This window comes from Aptenodytes patagonicus, chromosome 12 (genome assembly GCF_965638725.1).
Source record: "Aptenodytes patagonicus chromosome 12, bAptPat1.pri.cur, whole genome shotgun sequence".
NCBI lineage: Eukaryota > Metazoa > Chordata > Aves > Sphenisciformes > Spheniscidae > Aptenodytes > Aptenodytes patagonicus.
Window position 1 is genome coordinate 18080840 of NC_134960.1, and position 16943 is coordinate 18097782.

Genomic DNA, 16943 nt, shown 5'->3' on the forward strand with positions numbered 1-16943 from the left:
GCAGGTGCTCGCCCAGCGGCGGCATCGGCTTTCGGGCTGGGGCGGGGAGACGGGGCGGGAGGCGGCAAGGAGTGGCCCTCACGCCCGGCCCAGCGCGGCGGCTGCGTCCCGCTGCGAGAGGCTGAGCATCAGTCCCGGGGCCGCCGCGTCGCGCCGCGGAGGGCGGCCCTTCCCGCCGCCTCGGGGCACGGCAGCGGCCGGGGCGAGCGGCCCCCGGGGGCGGAGGCGCGGGAGAGGCGCCGCTCGGGCGCGGCCGCCGCGCAGGGGCTGCCCGCCGCCGCGGCCCCTCTCGGCAGGAGGGCGGCCCCGGACCCCCGCGGAGGCCCCGGCCGAGACGGACGCGGCGGCCCGGGGCGGACCCCCTCCGGCACAAGATGGCGGCCGGCACCGGGGAGCGGCGGCCGCGCCACACAATGGGGCCGAGGCAGCGCAGCGGCTCCCGCGCGCCCGCTCCGCCGCTGCCGCAGCGCTGCCCCCCGCCCCGTCACGGGGCGGCGCGAGGCGCGCCGGGAGCCGCAGTCCGGCCCAGCCCGCCCCGCCGCGCTCTGCATACAGCTCCCGGCGTGCCGCGCGGCGCCCTCCGCCCGCCGGTCACCCCACGGCCCCGCCGCCAATCGGGAGGCGCCACCGCCTGGCGTGGGCGCGGGGGGGCGCGGCCCGCGCGGCTCGCGCAGGCTGAGGGGAGCTGAGGCGGGCGGTTCCTGTCAGCCCCGAGGCGGCCGCGGCCTCCCGCTGCCGCGGCCCCTCCGCTGCCTCTGCGCCGGGCGGGCCGCGGCCGCCGGGCCACGCCGGCTGCATTGATCGTGTGGAAGCGGGGCACGCAAGAGGGGGCCCCCCAGAGAGGGGACGGGGGAAAGGGCCTGCGCTGCCGTGGCAGCTGCCACTGTGTAACCGGGATGTCGGACTAAGCTGGTACCGCCCCAGAGTTGGCCCTCTGCGCGGCCCCTGCGGTGTAGTGCCACATGAGCGCTCTTCGTCGGTAAATAAAGAAGGAAGGGGAAGTTTGTTTTTCATTTCCCCTGACTGTTCCTGGAAGTGCTCACACGGTTACACACCAGAAGCAGTTTAGGAAATGGCTCCTTTAATTTGCTGGTGCCTGGACACCAATAACTACACGAATAACTTTAGTTCTCTGGAAGTTTTTCTTCACACAGTACAAGGATAGGCTGACATTTAATGCCCCGTTACGAGGGTTGTGGAGAGTCTCCTTACTGTGGGCAGCTGCAGGGAAGCCTGCTGACGGTGGCAGGACATGGCGGGGTCTCTGACCTGCCGCTCACAACTCTGAGATTTCCAGCAAGGACTCGTAATGGAGCACACAGCCATTTCTTTCCTCCCTCCTTTGTGATAAAGTGCCATGTAATTCTAGATCAATTACTGTGATCTGGGATGGATCTAAAAGCTATGGTCCAGAAAGAGGATTTGGGCATCAGCTCTGTCTTGGAAGCCGAAGTTTCCTGATGCATCTGGAGTTTTGCTTCGGCAAAAGTCTCTGCTGAAGCCACCCTTCACAAACCGAGGAAAGGCTAAGTCCTCAACTTCCTGGGCAAGCGGTTTACGCACGAACCTATTGTGTAGAAACAGGAACCACCGTCTCTTCATCCTCCATTTCCCCGCTGCCCCTAAACATGTACCAAAAAACCTTTTACCCCATACCAAGTGACCTTTGCTTAGTCCTGGTCACTACCTTCCTTCAGGAAAGGATTTTGGATGTTGGATCCCAGAAGAGGACAGTGTTCACTTACAGCCCTACTACAAGGAAAGATTTCAGGTGTAGACCTGTCCTCAGTTCCTGCTCAATAGGTCCAGCAGAGCTTTGCTCCCCACGCTGGCCACCTTTGTGCACGACAAGGGAGCCCAGATGCCTCATTTTGGGGTTCTGCTTTGAGCACTGGTATTTTGTTGGGTCTCATTCTAAAACCTGTCATAAAAGGATTTCTTCTTCATTTTCATCCAGAATCTTACATTTAAAAAAGCCAAAAGTCTCATGTGGATGCCCATCCCCCATTTATCACGTTTCCTTTCTGAAATGTCTGTATTTGGAAAACTTACTCTGAAGTCTTCTTAATGTTTACTTCTTGTCCGTTAAAGGAGGTTAAGAGTGTATTAACAAGGCTGCAGAACTTCTCTCTTCCGGTAAGCTGCATGTAATTGTGGAAATTCCCATGTGTTATTCTTAAAGAGAAGAAATTTTGGTGTGGCTTTGCGGTTTTTCACTGCAATGTAGTTTAGTATTGAAATTTTAAACACAAGCATTTACATACATATTAGGGAACACAAGAATTTAGCTGCTACCTGGAAGTTAGCTTGTACCCGTTCATAAATATGCACTGTGATCGTAAGATAGAGTCTTTAATTTCCTGCCCATCACCAGACTATGCAGCGTGGAATGTTTTGTGTAAAATGAGCTATCCGGTGTCACGCAGACATCTCTGGTGGGGTTGGGGAAAACAGATCCGCAGTGAGATTTTTCAGTACCTTAATCCTGAGGCATTTTTTCCAGTGCCTGCACTCTGACTATGTTTCCTACACAACTTCTAGCTCTAGAGGAAATGAAATACCATCTCTGGCAAGTGCCAGTAATAAACATATACATGCAACCCAGAAAACAAGAAAAACCTAGTCTGCAGCCTGACAGCTGTCCAATTCCTGCTCTCTTGAAACAGGCACAAAACTTCCTGACCCAGCCTTTCACTGAGGAAATTATAATTCTCCCTTTCCAGCAGTGCGGGTTTGGTGATTGCTTTCCTAGCCTCTGACTTCGGTCAGGGACAAAAACAGGTATTTCGTACATGGGTTTCTTAGAGGCAAGTTCTGAATTTGAATACGCTGGATGCCCACTTTAAGCTATTTATCTAGCGAACCTTCTTAATTGATCTCCCCATGTAAGAAATGGGAGTAAATAAAGGGCGCTGTGATAATTAATGAACTGAGGGCTGTTTCATTAAAAACAAGATCAGCAAATCTGAAAGTTCGGTTTCAGTACTGCTTCACAAGAAGGTGAAATGCTTTAGCTGAACACCGTCACAGCTAAGACAGAATATGTGAAAAAAACCCAAGCCAAGCTCAACCCCTAGCTGTCTTTAGTCCATCTCAGAGTAGAGGTTTAGCTCAAACTAGAAGTTTGGCCTGTGAGAGGCTCGGAACATTCCTTGATTTGCAGATCAAGTTGATTTATAGGTTACAAGCACTTTTAGATTGCAGTTACTTCTACGTCAGCCAGCATGCTGCTTTGAATGTCCCATAAGTAAGAATAAATAAATCTGAAGGTGAGTGTATGATTGGCTACATAAATGTGTGTGTATATATATATATTTATATAACCAATTCCAAGTGATAGTTGTTAACGACTGTCCTAAAGTACTAAACAGTGTCTGCGTGGGATGAAACCACACAAGAGGATTCTATATGACAGCTATACCTGAAGGCGAGGACTTTTTTTTTTTTAAAACCAGTATTACTTACAAAGATGTTTTGGGGCGAGACAAAAAATATTTTATTGCTATATTAGAATGTCATTTATTTATTGGTATGACCAACTTGATCTATCTGGATCTTAGTGCCTTAAACCATACTTTGGTATTTACCTCTACATAGTAAAAAAAAATAAAATAGTATTTTAAAAAAACCCCACCACCCCAACAATTCAATGAGTGCTTTACCCAGAAGAAACTAGGGCAGTTTAAGAGATGCAAAATACGCTGGCGTATAATTAAGGAAGTTTAAGCTCCTCTATAGTAACTGCCTGCTATGCATGCTCTTACCATATGCTAGGTGAAAGCATGATAGTATCTGTGTGCTGCAAAGTCCCAACGCAAACTACCTTGTGGTGTTTGGTTCCTGTCACCTTGCTCTGCATGCAAAGTGTCTAAGGCAGGGCTGAGGCATTTGCCTGTCGTTAACAACCCTTCTCAGTGGAGGACCGTGGCTTCAGTTGCTTGTCACTTCACAAAATTTCAGTTTCCTCAAGTGAAAATGTCATGTTTATTGTCTGCCTGGTGTTATTTCTTCTGCTGTATTTTTAAGTTTCAGATGAAACAGTTTCCAAGGATGAGGCTAGGGAATAGCCCTGCGCTGGACCAAAGCCTCTTGCCATTTTGCCAGGGTGGTGAAATCTGTGCCAAAGTTCTGGCTTTTTCTGTCTTTGCAGAAATTCACCCCCTGCACTAGTGCAGGATCTGGGTCTCAGCACTGGAGACAAGGTGGTGGGGCAGGATGAAGGTGCCCGTGCCAGCAGCCTGGAGTGGTGCAGGGTCCAGGGTCACCTGTCCTCTGCAGGTGAGGCACAGCAGAGGAGCTGCCTGGTTAAATGCTGCTGGTAGAAGATTAGCTGGAAGACTGTGGACCGCTGAAAATGTAATGGACTGATTCCCTGTGAATGTTGAGCTGTCCCCTGAGCACAAAAGCCGTTGATCCCGTGGGACTCATTTACCCCCCTTTCCTCCCTTCCACACATCTGAGGTAGGGTGTGTACTCTTCCTCCCCAGGTAAGACACAACAGTTGTTAAAGATTATTTTTACAGAAAAGGAGTGGGGACTTGTGCCGTGGGGACAAGAGTCATAGTAGGAGAAGGCAGTGTCATCCACAGACTACCTTGAGCATCACTTTACTGTGAAAGCACAGAAGCCCTGAGAAAGGAGAAGGTCAAGAGATCACGTAGGAACAAGATGCAAAGCTATGCAACTCTTGCAGCAACTTCTGTTCCTCCTGCTTGTGAGACTATGGGATGCCCCTATACGTCATGGTATAAGTTTAAGCTTCCTCATACTAATAAGTACTGCTTGTACCACGCGTGTGCTCCGTTACATGCCCGAGGAGTTTCTTGCTGCCTGCAGGGCTCTCTGAGGGCTGAAGGTGCTGGGGGGGAACAGCTGCGCTTTCTTGTGTAGGCCAGAGGTATCACGGGCTGCAGGGGCATGCACCTACCAGCCTGGAGTAGAGCGCTGCTGGGTAACAACCTCTGCAGGCATGCAGTGCTTACGCCTCAGCGTGTGTGAGCAAATGGCAGCAGAAATAGGGTGGAAATAGCAGAATCAGTTGTTATTCTATAAGGTGCTAGCACCAAAGTAACGGCGGTATCATCAACAGCAGCCTCGTGACACTGCTGTCATGACACTGTCCTGAGGCCGCCGCAGTGCCTAGGGACCCGCTGCCCTGTATGCCGGCACACGGAGCCATCCTGCTGCGGAGGGATGGTGCCGAAGAAGTGTTGGACACCCTCAGGTCTCGCAGGCGCCCTCCCGGGGTTTGGCAGGGTCATCCTCCTGCTGCCGGTTCCTGCAGATTCCTGGGGTGAACTGCGGGCTCCTGACGGCAGTGACCCCATGCCAAGTTGCAGCTCGTGGGGACAGCAGGGGCTCCTTTCCTCACAGGACCAATGTGAACCATGCTAGGAAGTTGATGGCACAGGATCAATAAAACATGAGAAATTATTTAAAACTCCCCAGAAAATCCACGTATCCACATATATATACACGCTCCTGTGAGAAGTGGCTGAGGACTTTGGGCTTGTCTAGTTTGGAGAGAAGGAGGCTGAGGGGCGACCTCATCGCTCTCCACAGCTTCCTGAGGAGGGGAAGGGGAGAGGGAGGTGCTGAGCTCTTCTGCCTGGTATCCAGTGACAGGACACGTGGGAACGGTTCAAAGCTGCGCCGGGGAGGTTTAGACTGGACATTAGGAAGCATTTCTTTACCGAGAGGGTGGTCAAACACTGGAACAGGCTTCCTGGAGAGGTGGTCGATGCCCCAAGCCTGTCAGTGTTTAAGAGGCGTTTGGACAATGCCCTTAATAACGTGCTTTAACTTTTGGTCAGCCCTGAACTGGTCAGGCAGTTGCACTGGATGATCGTTGTAGGTCCCTTCCAACTGAAATGGTTCAGTTCTATTCTATTCTATTCTATTCTATTCTATTCTATTCCATGCGTTGCCGTGCCGTGCCGTTCCATTCCGTGCCGTGGCATTCCATTCCGCGCCGTGCCGTGCCGTTCCATTCCGCGCCGCGCCGTTCCATTCCGTGCCGTTCCATTCCGTGCCGTTCCATTCCGTGCCGCGCCGTGCCGTTCCATTCCGCGCCGCGCCGTTCCATTCCGTGCCGTTCCATTCCGTGCCGTTCCAGTCCGTGCCGTGCCGTTCCATTCCGCGCCGTGCCGTTCCATTCCGTTCCGTGCCGTTCCAGTCCGTGCCGTGCCGGTCCGTGCCGTTCCATTCCGCGCCGCGCCGTTCCATTCCGTGCCGTTCCATTCCGTGCCGTTCCAGTCCGTGCCGTGCCGTTCCGTGCCGTTCCATTCCGTGCCGTGCCGTTCCATTCCGCGCCGTGCCGTTCCATTCCGCGCCGTGCCGTTCTATTCCCGTCCCGTCCGTGCCCGCCCAGTCACAGCCGCCCCGCCGAGCGGAGCGGGACGGGCCGCGCCCTGCGGCGCCACCTGCTGGCGGGCCCCGCGCCGCGCCGGAGCGGGTTGTGGGGCGGGGCTGGCCTGGTCGCGGCGTTTGTCCGCGCTCTCTTCGCGTTTTCAGTAACCGTACCTGCAAGCGAGGAAACAAACGACCGCAAGCCCGGCGGCGGGACGGGGACAGAGCAGCCTCAGCCGGGGGAGGTGACCTGCCTGGGGACCCCGACACGGGTGGCAGTGGCCACCCCAGCAGGGCCTGGGGCAATGCCAGGGCCTCAGGGTCAGACCCCGGCGTGGGGCAGAGACGCGCGGTGGCAGCATGGGGGTGGATCAGCGCTGGGTCTCGGCTAGCAGAGCTGAAGGATGCAGGTGTGCGCCACAGACCCCGAAGGCTCCTACCAGTGGCTGGCAGTACTGTCTCTGGGCTCCCGTCCTGCTTCAGCGGTGGGGCGCAAGGGCTGGTTTGGGGCACCTCATTTGACGTTCACCTCAGCTGTCCTCGAAAGCTACAGGGCACATCCGGGAAAACATTCTGGCCCAGCTCACGCACAGAACGATACTGGACTTGCCACCCAGCGATCCGGTCTGACATCTCGCTGGGCCTTAAGATGAAGGGATTACTCAAGAGCGCCTTGGGCTTGGCAAAACTAAGCCAATTCTGCCTGTCTAGCCCACTGAACTGTGAGGCTGTCTTGTGTAAGGTGACGTAGTAATCGGGAGGTAACTCGTAGAAGAGGCCACAGAGGTCAGAAGTGACAGGACCCCCAGAAAACAACGCAAAAGCCACAGCCAAACACCCTGCAAACAGTAACACCACCTAACTATTCCCTGCCGACTAGAAAAAACAAAGATAAAGGAACGCGGGATAGACAGTTTCTTGGCATTGTTTGCCTCAGACCAATGGCTAAAAAGCGATACCTAGGGCACTGCAAGCAGAAGCACAAACAGGAGAATTTTATCCTTGGGCTGCGGTTGCTTGAGCGCTCGCCCAGGAACCCATGCGCTGCAAAGCCACAAGCAATACAAATAACTGTTGTGCAAACCAGTTCCTTCAGCCAGTACCTAGAAATTTTTGAAGAGTTCCCGCTAGCTTTTTTAGTGGGCTCAGCTGGGTTTGCTTTAGGTGAAAATGCTACCATCTGCTGCAATTATATAATTAACCTTCATAGTTCAGGCTTAATGATGCTCATTAAGGTTGAGTGTTTTTATTGGCCGAGTGCTGTCACCAGTTTTGCATGGAACGGTAAAGGCAACTCTAAGGGCTGTAGTTTGAGGCATAATTAGCAATATGTGAGCGTTATGCAGGGGCACGGGTGAGGGAAGGCTGAGGACTAGGTGGGAGCTTCGTTTTATTCTATGCTCAGGCTGGAGTGCAATGAACAGGAGAGGTCTGTTACATCTGGGCTGCTGATAATAATAATCAGCTACAGAGGTGTGGCAGCAAATTTGGAATATACGTGTGTCAGGACATCACGAGATCCCCGTCATCCACTGTTGGCTGTGTGACTTCCCTCTCCTCAGTCAGACCTCCTCTGACCCCAATTCCCAATATTTCTTCATTTACTCTATCATTAGTTAATGAGTGTATTTTTGCTGCTGCGGGCCTTTCTCAAGCAGTTAAAAAAAATAAAAGGCAGCAAATAAAATATTTCATTGAAGAAAATGCCCAGGCTCAAAAACTATGTGGCTTAATTAATCTGTGTGTGTAAGACTCCTAAAAGATTAGGTCGTGATGCCCTAAAAATATGTAACTGCTGTTCATGCTACCTTTAACTACAGCCATTCTCTGACTAGATTTGTCCAAGAGGAACGTGTGTAGCTCCCCCGTCGTTTTCCCTGAGCTACCTCACGTACTCTAAGAGGTCAGACTCGACACCTCAGATACACATAGAAATAATCTGCAGCACAAGGTATGTTACAATCTTCCATAACCCAACAATTTATTTAAACTTACATCACAATGAGAATCTATTAATAAAATACATCAGTTCACACCAGTCTGCATTGCCATTTTTTAAGGGTAAGCATCTTTCTTCACTTTATATTAAAACTTTATAGAGGTAAAAACTACTGCATTGTACCCGCAGTTCTTGAAATCTATTGTAACATTAGGCAGGTTACAGAGGAACTGTCAGAGCTAATTACACTTCAGTTAACCTCACATTTTTGGCACATCTGAATGCTTTTTATTTTCTTCTTAACATAAAAGAATTCTATAGAAGTCAGAGAATCATCGACATAAAACGTCACTATCCAATGGCAAGTGCGGCCTAAAAGCATACAAAAATTGCATCATTTGATTACAAAATAGATACTCTTAGTTCTTTATCCCAACACTTAACATTGAAGTGCCGTGACAGACAAGGGCCAGGAACAGGGCCAGCCTTGCTGAGTCGTTGCTGGTCACTTTGCTGCAAGGCTTTGCTTAAATAAATCCCGGAGTGATGTGTTAACAAGGCATAGATGGCTTTTGCCTTGCCAGTCAAGGTCATTCCTTTTAAAGCACCCTCCAGCAGGTGCGAGGCCACGAGTAAATGCCACCTTCTTTCTCATACGCGTTGCTGCTCAAGGGACAAAGCGAACACAGTTCTAGGTGGTGTTCCAGAGGGGCCGTGTGTCTGCAGGCCTTGGCAGTTGCGTGGCTACAAATTGTGCAGTAGAGCACACGGAGGGCTTGTAAGCCACTGCTCAGTCTGGATTTCTTCTGCCTGGCACCACAGCAGCTGCTTCTTTAGAAATTAAAGTGTTTTAAGCAGGAATGAAACTTTAACGGCAGTGGTGTGCCAGGCACGTATTTGTACAAGTGTCTGCAGTTACTTGCACGAATTTTTAAAACCTGTAGGTTGTGGGTTTGGGTGATTTTTGTCGTACACCACAAACTCCAGCTGCTGTGAGCTTCTGACGTTGTATTCAAAACAAAAAGCAGCCCATAGTACTTGCAACCAGGGTTAGTTTTTCCCTGGCCCTTGAGCTGTACTGTTTCAATCAGTTTGGCACATTAACCAGTGACTGTTTTATGTTCCACTGATTGCAGGCTCCACACACTGATATTTATTTTGTGAGACGGCTATTATATTGGTTATGTCCCTTCTGCTCGAGTTGCTCTGGTAGTAACAAAGGGTTATGGTTTATACGAGTGAACTGCTGCAGTTAAGGAGAGATTGACGTAGCAGAAGAACGCTAAGCGTGTTAGAGCTTTCTGGTTGCATGATAGCTAGCTGGTCGCGTTTCTTTAATGGGAAACAAACATTTATACTTGTCATGGCAGGGTTGCATTTTGTGCATCTTTCCAAAGCCCCTGTCAAACAAAAGCCCCGTTTACTTGATTCAGCTTTCTTACTCATCCTTTGCTGAAGCCCCTGATCTGAAATCTTTTTGGTGAGACCAGTGAGCGTTCCCAAAAGGAGCTTACAGCTGCTAGGAATCATCTCTGACTTTACCTCTCTGAGAGAAAGAGAAATTGAAGGACAGACCATAATACTTGCTATATTAGGGAAAGAAAGAAACCACACTGATAACGGAACAGTGGTTGATGGGGATGTTTGAAACTTACAGTAAGAGAAACTTCCAGTACGAGAAACTTCAAGGTATCCATGGTACTCTTTGCACGTACTTACTGACCCTGAAAGGTAGCCCTGCCAAAAACCCTCCAAAAATCAAACTCACTCCCAGAGTCCATTTTTGCCTCACATTCACAGTGAGAATTTATCCCTGCATTGATTTCCATTTCCTATTCAGCATTTGCTCTGAACACAGCTAAAGGTAATGGAAGTCCTTTGGGGGACACAAGTGCAGGATATGAAGCAGTGCAGATGGAAAAGCTTTGGCTGAATTGGTCAATCCGCACCAAATGCGAAACAGGACGGGACGGAGCTGTGACGCCTCTCCTGGTGCAGAGAAGGGAGTGCTGCTAAGGCAGACAAACGTCGGCTGAATACCTTCACATGGATATAGTGCAACTTCTGCTCGCTTAAAAAGCTGTGGAAAGGTAGCCAGCGGCTCGGTGCCAGAGTGTGGATGAACAGGCAGCCACAGCCCAGCTTACACCCGTGGCTCAGGTGACAGTGGGAGTAAAAGCCATTACGTTGCAGGTACGTTCTGGCACCTGCAATATTTTCATGCTCTTTACAACCTTTGCAAGTTAAAGTGTCAAGGCGTGACGAACTATGTAGCAGTGCATTCCTTACATTTCATATACAAAAAAAGGCTCAAGGCTGGGAGCAAGAAGGCACGAACTTGGGAAATAACATAGCTGAGGAGTTACACAAAAGTACTATGTCATTTATTAGGCATTACTTAGCACTTACGTCACATTTTGCCCCCAAATTTCCCAAAGCAACATATATTTCCCCACTTCCTTTCCCTTCGTCCCCTTCTTTTGGATAAAGCCGCCTGTGCTCTATAGATACAGTTGCTGAAGAATATAATGTGAACACAGATAATACAACATACACAGCAAAAAATGCATTATAGTATTACAATAGTCAAATAACGTGGTTAGCCTCAAGCTACGGCAGTGCCTACGTGCTATGGGGAACCAGTTCAAGGGTAGCAAGCGGAGCCACTGTACAGGAACAAAACAGCGTCGGCAGTGTTAGGCAGAGCAAGGGACCGAGGGGGAGGCTTTCTCAGGGTGCCGGAGCAGGCGAGATGGCTGTCAGTCATGGGGATCCGCTCTCTTAGGAGACCTACCCAGAGCCTCGGAGATTTCTTCAGCCCGTATCAGTTCTGTGGCAGGTCCTTGGAACACCTTTACATTTGTTCATTGTGCATACATATAAAGTCACCCCCACATTTCTCTGTTAGGCTATGTTTTCTTTATATATTTTTTTTTAACTTTCAACTTTTGAATTTTTTTTTCTTACAACTGTTAAAAAAGTTTCATGGTAAAAATAACTCACTATATGATACATATACCCAAAGTGGTGCGATACTTTATATAATAAAAGATGAAAATAGTCACTTTCCATAATAAAAATAAGTTCTATTTTTTGTTTATTTTACAATATACTTAATAATTCTTTTCTTCTTCTTTACTCTGAAAGTAAATAGGTCCCGTTTTGATAGCGCTTCTGAGTCGATTAAAGTGGCAAGAGACTGGAGAATGGCTTATAAGCATTTTGAGCAGCCGCATTCCACATGTCTCTCCAGTTCTTCCGTGAAGGTGGAGCCATCCACGCACTGGAAGAAGTATTTCCGCCTTTTGCTCCGGAGAGGAACGCAGCACTGCCCGTTGCCGCAGCTGCCGCGGCATTCCAGGCGGGGTACTTTGGAGGCAGTGGCACACGACGTGTAGCCCTGCTGCTTACGGACTACTTCTCGAATTATGTCTCCTTGGCAGAGATTCTCTGGTGAGACAACAGAGATGTAAAGGAAAAAAAAAATGTGGTAACCATTTTGCCAGGTATTCCCCAAACGTCAGCAGACAGCCCTGTACATGTAACGATATTCAAGGCAAACAGATGGCATGAGCAGGACCTTAATCTGTTACTGCTTTGTACCTGCCATCAAAACAGAGCTTGTGTTACACAAATGTGTAATATCCGGCACAAGGCAGAGGCCAAGCAGGCCTGCTGCTGGCTTTGATCAGCAGTTCTGGAGGTGCTTTAATGAATGCTGAGTGTTGAATCCTGCAACACTCCTGCAAAATATGAATTAGTTTTACTATGTCTGCTTCTCAGGATCAAAGGTCAGCCCGCTCTGCATGACATTAGCAATCTGGGATACCTGAAAATGTCTGTGCCGTTCTGCAGTCACTTTGCAGCAGCCAGATACATTTTGGTGAGGCCGTATATGTGTATAATTTGGAAAGTCTGTGGTTCATTCACAGGAAAGGCACAACCTAAATAAAAATAATACAAGCCAGCTCCTTCCTTCTGTACGGGAACAAATAAAGGCAGAAGGGATGAAGATAGAACTCGCTGAGTTTCCAGTGAGTCTTTTCAGGTCAGGGCAGAAGAGTTGGGCCCCAGCCCTAGTAGGAAAGCCCAGCACAATCTGTGGGATGCCCCAGGAAACCCGCCCAGCTGCATCAGAGGGAGCAAGCTGAGAATCTTTACTGCCACTTCAGACGAGCAGTACCTCCTGCCTTCCAGTTCCTGCTCCTGTCATCTACAAAAGCCCTTGGTGTGCAGCGTGAGACCTCCTTTCCCAGCACTGCAATTACCCTTCCTTCTGTACGGGAACAAATAAAGGCAGAAGGGATGAAGATAGAACTCGCTGAGTTTCCAGTGAGTCTTTTCAGGTCAGGGCAGAAGAGTTGGGCCCCAGCCCTAGTAGGAAAGCCCAGCACAATCTGTGGGATGCCCCAGGAAACCCGCCCAGCTGCATCAGAGGGAGCAAGCTGAGAATCTTTACTGCCACTTCAGACGAGCAGTACCTCCTGCCTTCCAGTTCCTGCTCCTGTCATCTACAAAAGCCCTTGGTGTGCAGCGTGAGACCTCCTTTCCCAGCACTGCAATTACCTGATCACTGTTTGCGAAGGGTAAACCTCACAACAACCTCTCCTTTACACATCCCACCGGAATCCTGCGAGCAGCAAGCCTTGAGGATTCAGGAGACAGAGAATAAAACCCTTCGCTACAGATGTTGCCCTTTCCATATGTTTGGATAGTAGCTAGCTAGCTGTTGTGTGGTTCTTTTCTCCTCCCTGTATTGCTCTGCAGAGGCTGACTTAGCTTTATCTTCTACTATTTGCCATTTACCCCCAAATACGAGTCACGCGGAAGAGAGGTAAAAACAAAGGTGTAAAACAGAAATGCAGCAGACCAGCATCCCGGGCCCTGCGGCCAAGCGTACCTCTGTCACAATGTTCTCCGCTATAGTTAGGATCGCATTCGCAGTAGGGTTCCCCGTGCTCGGAAATTTTACACTGCCCGTGGTTGCATTTCAAAATCCTGCAGGGATTTGAGGAATTGTTCTTCTTGTCACAGTACATGCCTGTGTAGCCCTCCATGCACTTACAGGTGTAAGCAACATTGGCCACCATGCACTTACCATGCAGACACCTGGAGAAAGAGAAGCATTTAGAGCTGGCCTGTGTTAGACGTGAAAGTTCCTTTTCCCAGGCATGTTTGGTTTTGGCATCTCTGCCCGTTTAATTCCAGGATACTAATCCAAAAACAGCAGTTCAGTGTCAAATACGCTGAAGAAACTGTGAGTTTTCAGTGAATACTGGATAACGTTCAGAGACTACATTTAGAATTTGTGATCCTAAGTGATCTCTTTGAAAAAACATTAGGCTCCTCCGTGAGCACGGACCAACGCTTGGCATCCACACAAGACAGCTCACATTTACAGCATCAGCATGTAGAACTAAGTGCCAACAATCAAGCTGCATGCCCAGGCTTCCTTAGCAGAATTAATCTACAAATTGTATCAGGTGATGAAAAACAGTGTGATAAATGAAGGTGCTTGTGGAAAAGCTGTGCACAGACTTATTCATGGGCAGTTGCAGTTGAAGGGTTCCCTGGCTCATGTCATTTGCAGTGAGCTTTGGTATTTCTGAGGAATGCCACAGGGTGGGGTGTTGATCCTTAGCAGGTTCTCTGACACCCCTCCCCACTTCTGGGACAGGGACAGACTTGGAATGGGCTGAGGACAGGGAAGAGAGCAACACTGTCCAGCCAAGGAAAAACTGCTCAGGGCTTATAAGCCTTTGCTATATCAGGTCCTACTTGACATAAACCCATGTCTTTCTCTTATTTTTATTTATTTTCTTTCTGGTACTTTAAAATTGTTCCCTGCTTACGTTGATTCCTTGTACATTTCATTTTTAAGCTTTGAACTAAAAAGCACAAATAATAAAAGACATTTCAGTCAGGTCAAGACATGCGAAATACTGTAATAAAGGGAGTCACAGTCTATATAAACCAGTATTTTCTGCCCCACTAACCAAAGGTGTGCTTGGAAAGTAGCTCTTGTTATCATCAACTACCTGTTCTTTACAGTTGCATTTCCTCACCGAGATTAACCTGTGAGTGTTGGAGCAGACACCTGCCAGCAGGGCACCGTACTCTCCTGGACACAAAGGGATTGGCTTTAAGGAGACAACTCCAAAAGGCTGAAGTGATTTAATGAAAGGTGGGACAGTATGTGAGCATTAAAAACACACACAGCTACTTTCCTTAGCAAGGGGGCTACATTCATGACTGCATCACCCTCCTTAGATTATGAGAGAAACAATCCCTCATCACGTAAACATCTGGAACTCTCTTATTTTTCTCTGTCCAACCACAACAGCTTCATGTTGACGTTAGAAATTCAAGGAAACATTTGGGCCTCCGAGTGTTTCTTCACTTGGGTCTTCATGCCTTTGGTCTGTAAACTGTCAGGTGCCTCTCAACACCTTCCAGAGTTCAGTACTTTGCAGAATTAGACCCAGAAGCAAGTTTAAAATGGTACCTCTGCCAAGTTAAATTTCTGCCCTTAAAAGAGTGGTTATTTACTGTGTCAATTTACCTGTCAAAAGTATGTGCTTCTGAAAAGCCCCTTCCGCAGATAGCGCAACCAAAGTAGCTTCTAAAACAGAAGTTCTTCCATCTGCTTATGAAACAGCACTGAACTACGCAGACTGCTGCTCCGCGTTGGGCTGTTTCCTTGCATGCTTGCCATAAGTAAGCTATTCATCCAGTGTTTCTGATGGAGATGTGGTTATCGAGCCTTTGAACTGTGAATGCTTTACACTCCTGCTCCCTTTGCATGCAACTCCATGCTATCCTTTAAACTTGCACGTTAAAGGGGTGTTTCAGAGTGCAATATTTAAGTCAGTCAGCTATTTGGGAAATTTGGAACTGTTCACACTGGAGTGCATAATGGTCTTCAGGGAGTTAGTCTGAATACTGGGTCCAATGCTGCTGTGAGCACATCCCTAAAATGTGTACCTCCCGCTCACAGGTAGCTCTGCTCTGGATAAGTGCAGGCACTCACCACCTGAGAGGTAACCTGTACCCATTAACACGAGGTTTCGTATTTTAATGTGTAGAGTCACAGCTGAAAGTATGACCTGCAGTATTAACACCTTAGCTCCTCCAGGACAAAGAGCTCATTTGGAGAGTGAGCAACATTAGAACAAGAAGTGGAAATTGAGAGTTGCCATGGATGCTGTCTCACAACTGTCAATAATTTCATGTGGGAACCCGGCACCTCCAAAAATAGTCAGATGTGGTTTTACAAGATGAAACGTGAAATATGCATTAGCTGTAAAGCTTCCACCCTCCCATCAGCATTCGTTTGAGCTTACTTGTGGTTAAGACATGGGTCTCCAATTTCCTGGTCACACAGGGGGCCCGTCCAGCCTGGGTGACATTCACAAATCACACTTGTTTTCTCTAGGGACCGGCAAATACCGTGCTTGCAGATGTTACAGGATTTGCAGCCAGGAAGAACTCCTAGTGACTGCTGTGGTAAATCCTTGAAATCCTGCAGCTCGTTATTGATGCGGACATCATGAATACATCCATGAAAACCATTTGGTGTCTTATCTGCACCCTGGCGCAGTGAAGATAATCCAGTAGAGGTCGGGATCCCTTCAGATAAAAACAAAAAGGGAAGGTTTACTCACAGTTACAATGATAGTACATAAACTATAATTGCTAGCGTTTCTTTTGTCACAGCCCCTTATAATCTTTAAAGAATCAATTTGCATAGGACCTTTGTAAGGTAGCACAGTCTCATTGTCCTCATTCTGGAAACAGAAAGAAACAAAAATAAAATCACTTGCCCAAGCTTACGTAAGAAGTATATGACAAAAAAAAAGGAAAAAAAAGCCCAGTTTTTTTGGCCGATGGCCATGTATTCTCGTCCTTAGATAATGCTCCTTCTGTCTATAGTTTAATAGCAAGTATCCTTCTGAAAGGCTGAAGAATGTCTTTACTTGCCAGCAGGTAGCTACCACGTCTGGGATACAGCAAGATAGTTAGGCGTTACTAGAGGACAGCGGTAAGACAGGGAGCGGTAAGAGTGCACCCCATCGAAACTAGCGCAGGAGAACTCTAGAGACAGAGAACAGTACTTCAGGAGACCAGGCCAAGTCTTGTGGCGAGTACCCTCCATCTTGTTCAAGCGCTTGGAAGCGTTCACACGCTCAGATGGCCAGCAGATTCCTTCGGATGTTGTGTTATGCCCTCCCCACTGACATCCGCTTGGGCTGTACAGCTGCATTAGCACAGGCAAGTGCTTCCATTTTCAACTGCGTAAGGCCTCTGAATTTGCTATCCATAAGTAACTCCACTGTTAAAGATGGTCTTAAAACCAAAACAGCATCTTTGTTTAACCGTGCATTAGGAGGAAAGTTGCTAGACCAGGTAATGTATTTGGAGAGATGGACAAAATTCTGGGCACATGAAGGCTCAAGTCTGTCTCAAAGCTTAGTGTAGGTTAGGAACAATTGCTCTGGGGTAACTTAATCAATTACTTTAACTAAACAGTCTGAAGTGGAAGGGCAGCTGGCATCCATGGGAATGCCACATGCAGCGAGGTGGCGCATGCAGAACAGTGAGGGTTTACAAAGAAGCAAAAAGAATTTTAATGGGCAGTAAAAAAAGTCTCCGCTTA

At 48.7% G+C, this 16943-nt stretch overlaps 1 protein-coding gene across 2 annotated transcripts in view; it reads right to left on the reverse strand.

Annotated features, from left to right (window-relative positions):
* Positions 1 to 8302: 8302 nt before the first annotated feature.
* Positions 8303 to 16943, reverse strand: part of SLIT3 (slit guidance ligand 3) — a 549687-nt gene continuing 541046 nt past the window's right edge. For both annotated transcript variants that reach the window (XM_076349680.1, XM_076349679.1), the window contains exons 35-37: positions 15631 to 15916; positions 13188 to 13396; positions 8303 to 11737 (exon numbers count right to left, since the gene is read on the reverse strand). In XM_076349680.1, coding sequence (XP_076205795.1) covers positions 11499 to 11737; positions 13188 to 13396; positions 15631 to 15916 — 734 coding nt within the window. In that variant the 3' untranslated portion in view covers positions 8303 to 11498. The remainder of the gene's footprint in view (positions 11738 to 13187; positions 13397 to 15630; positions 15917 to 16943) is intronic.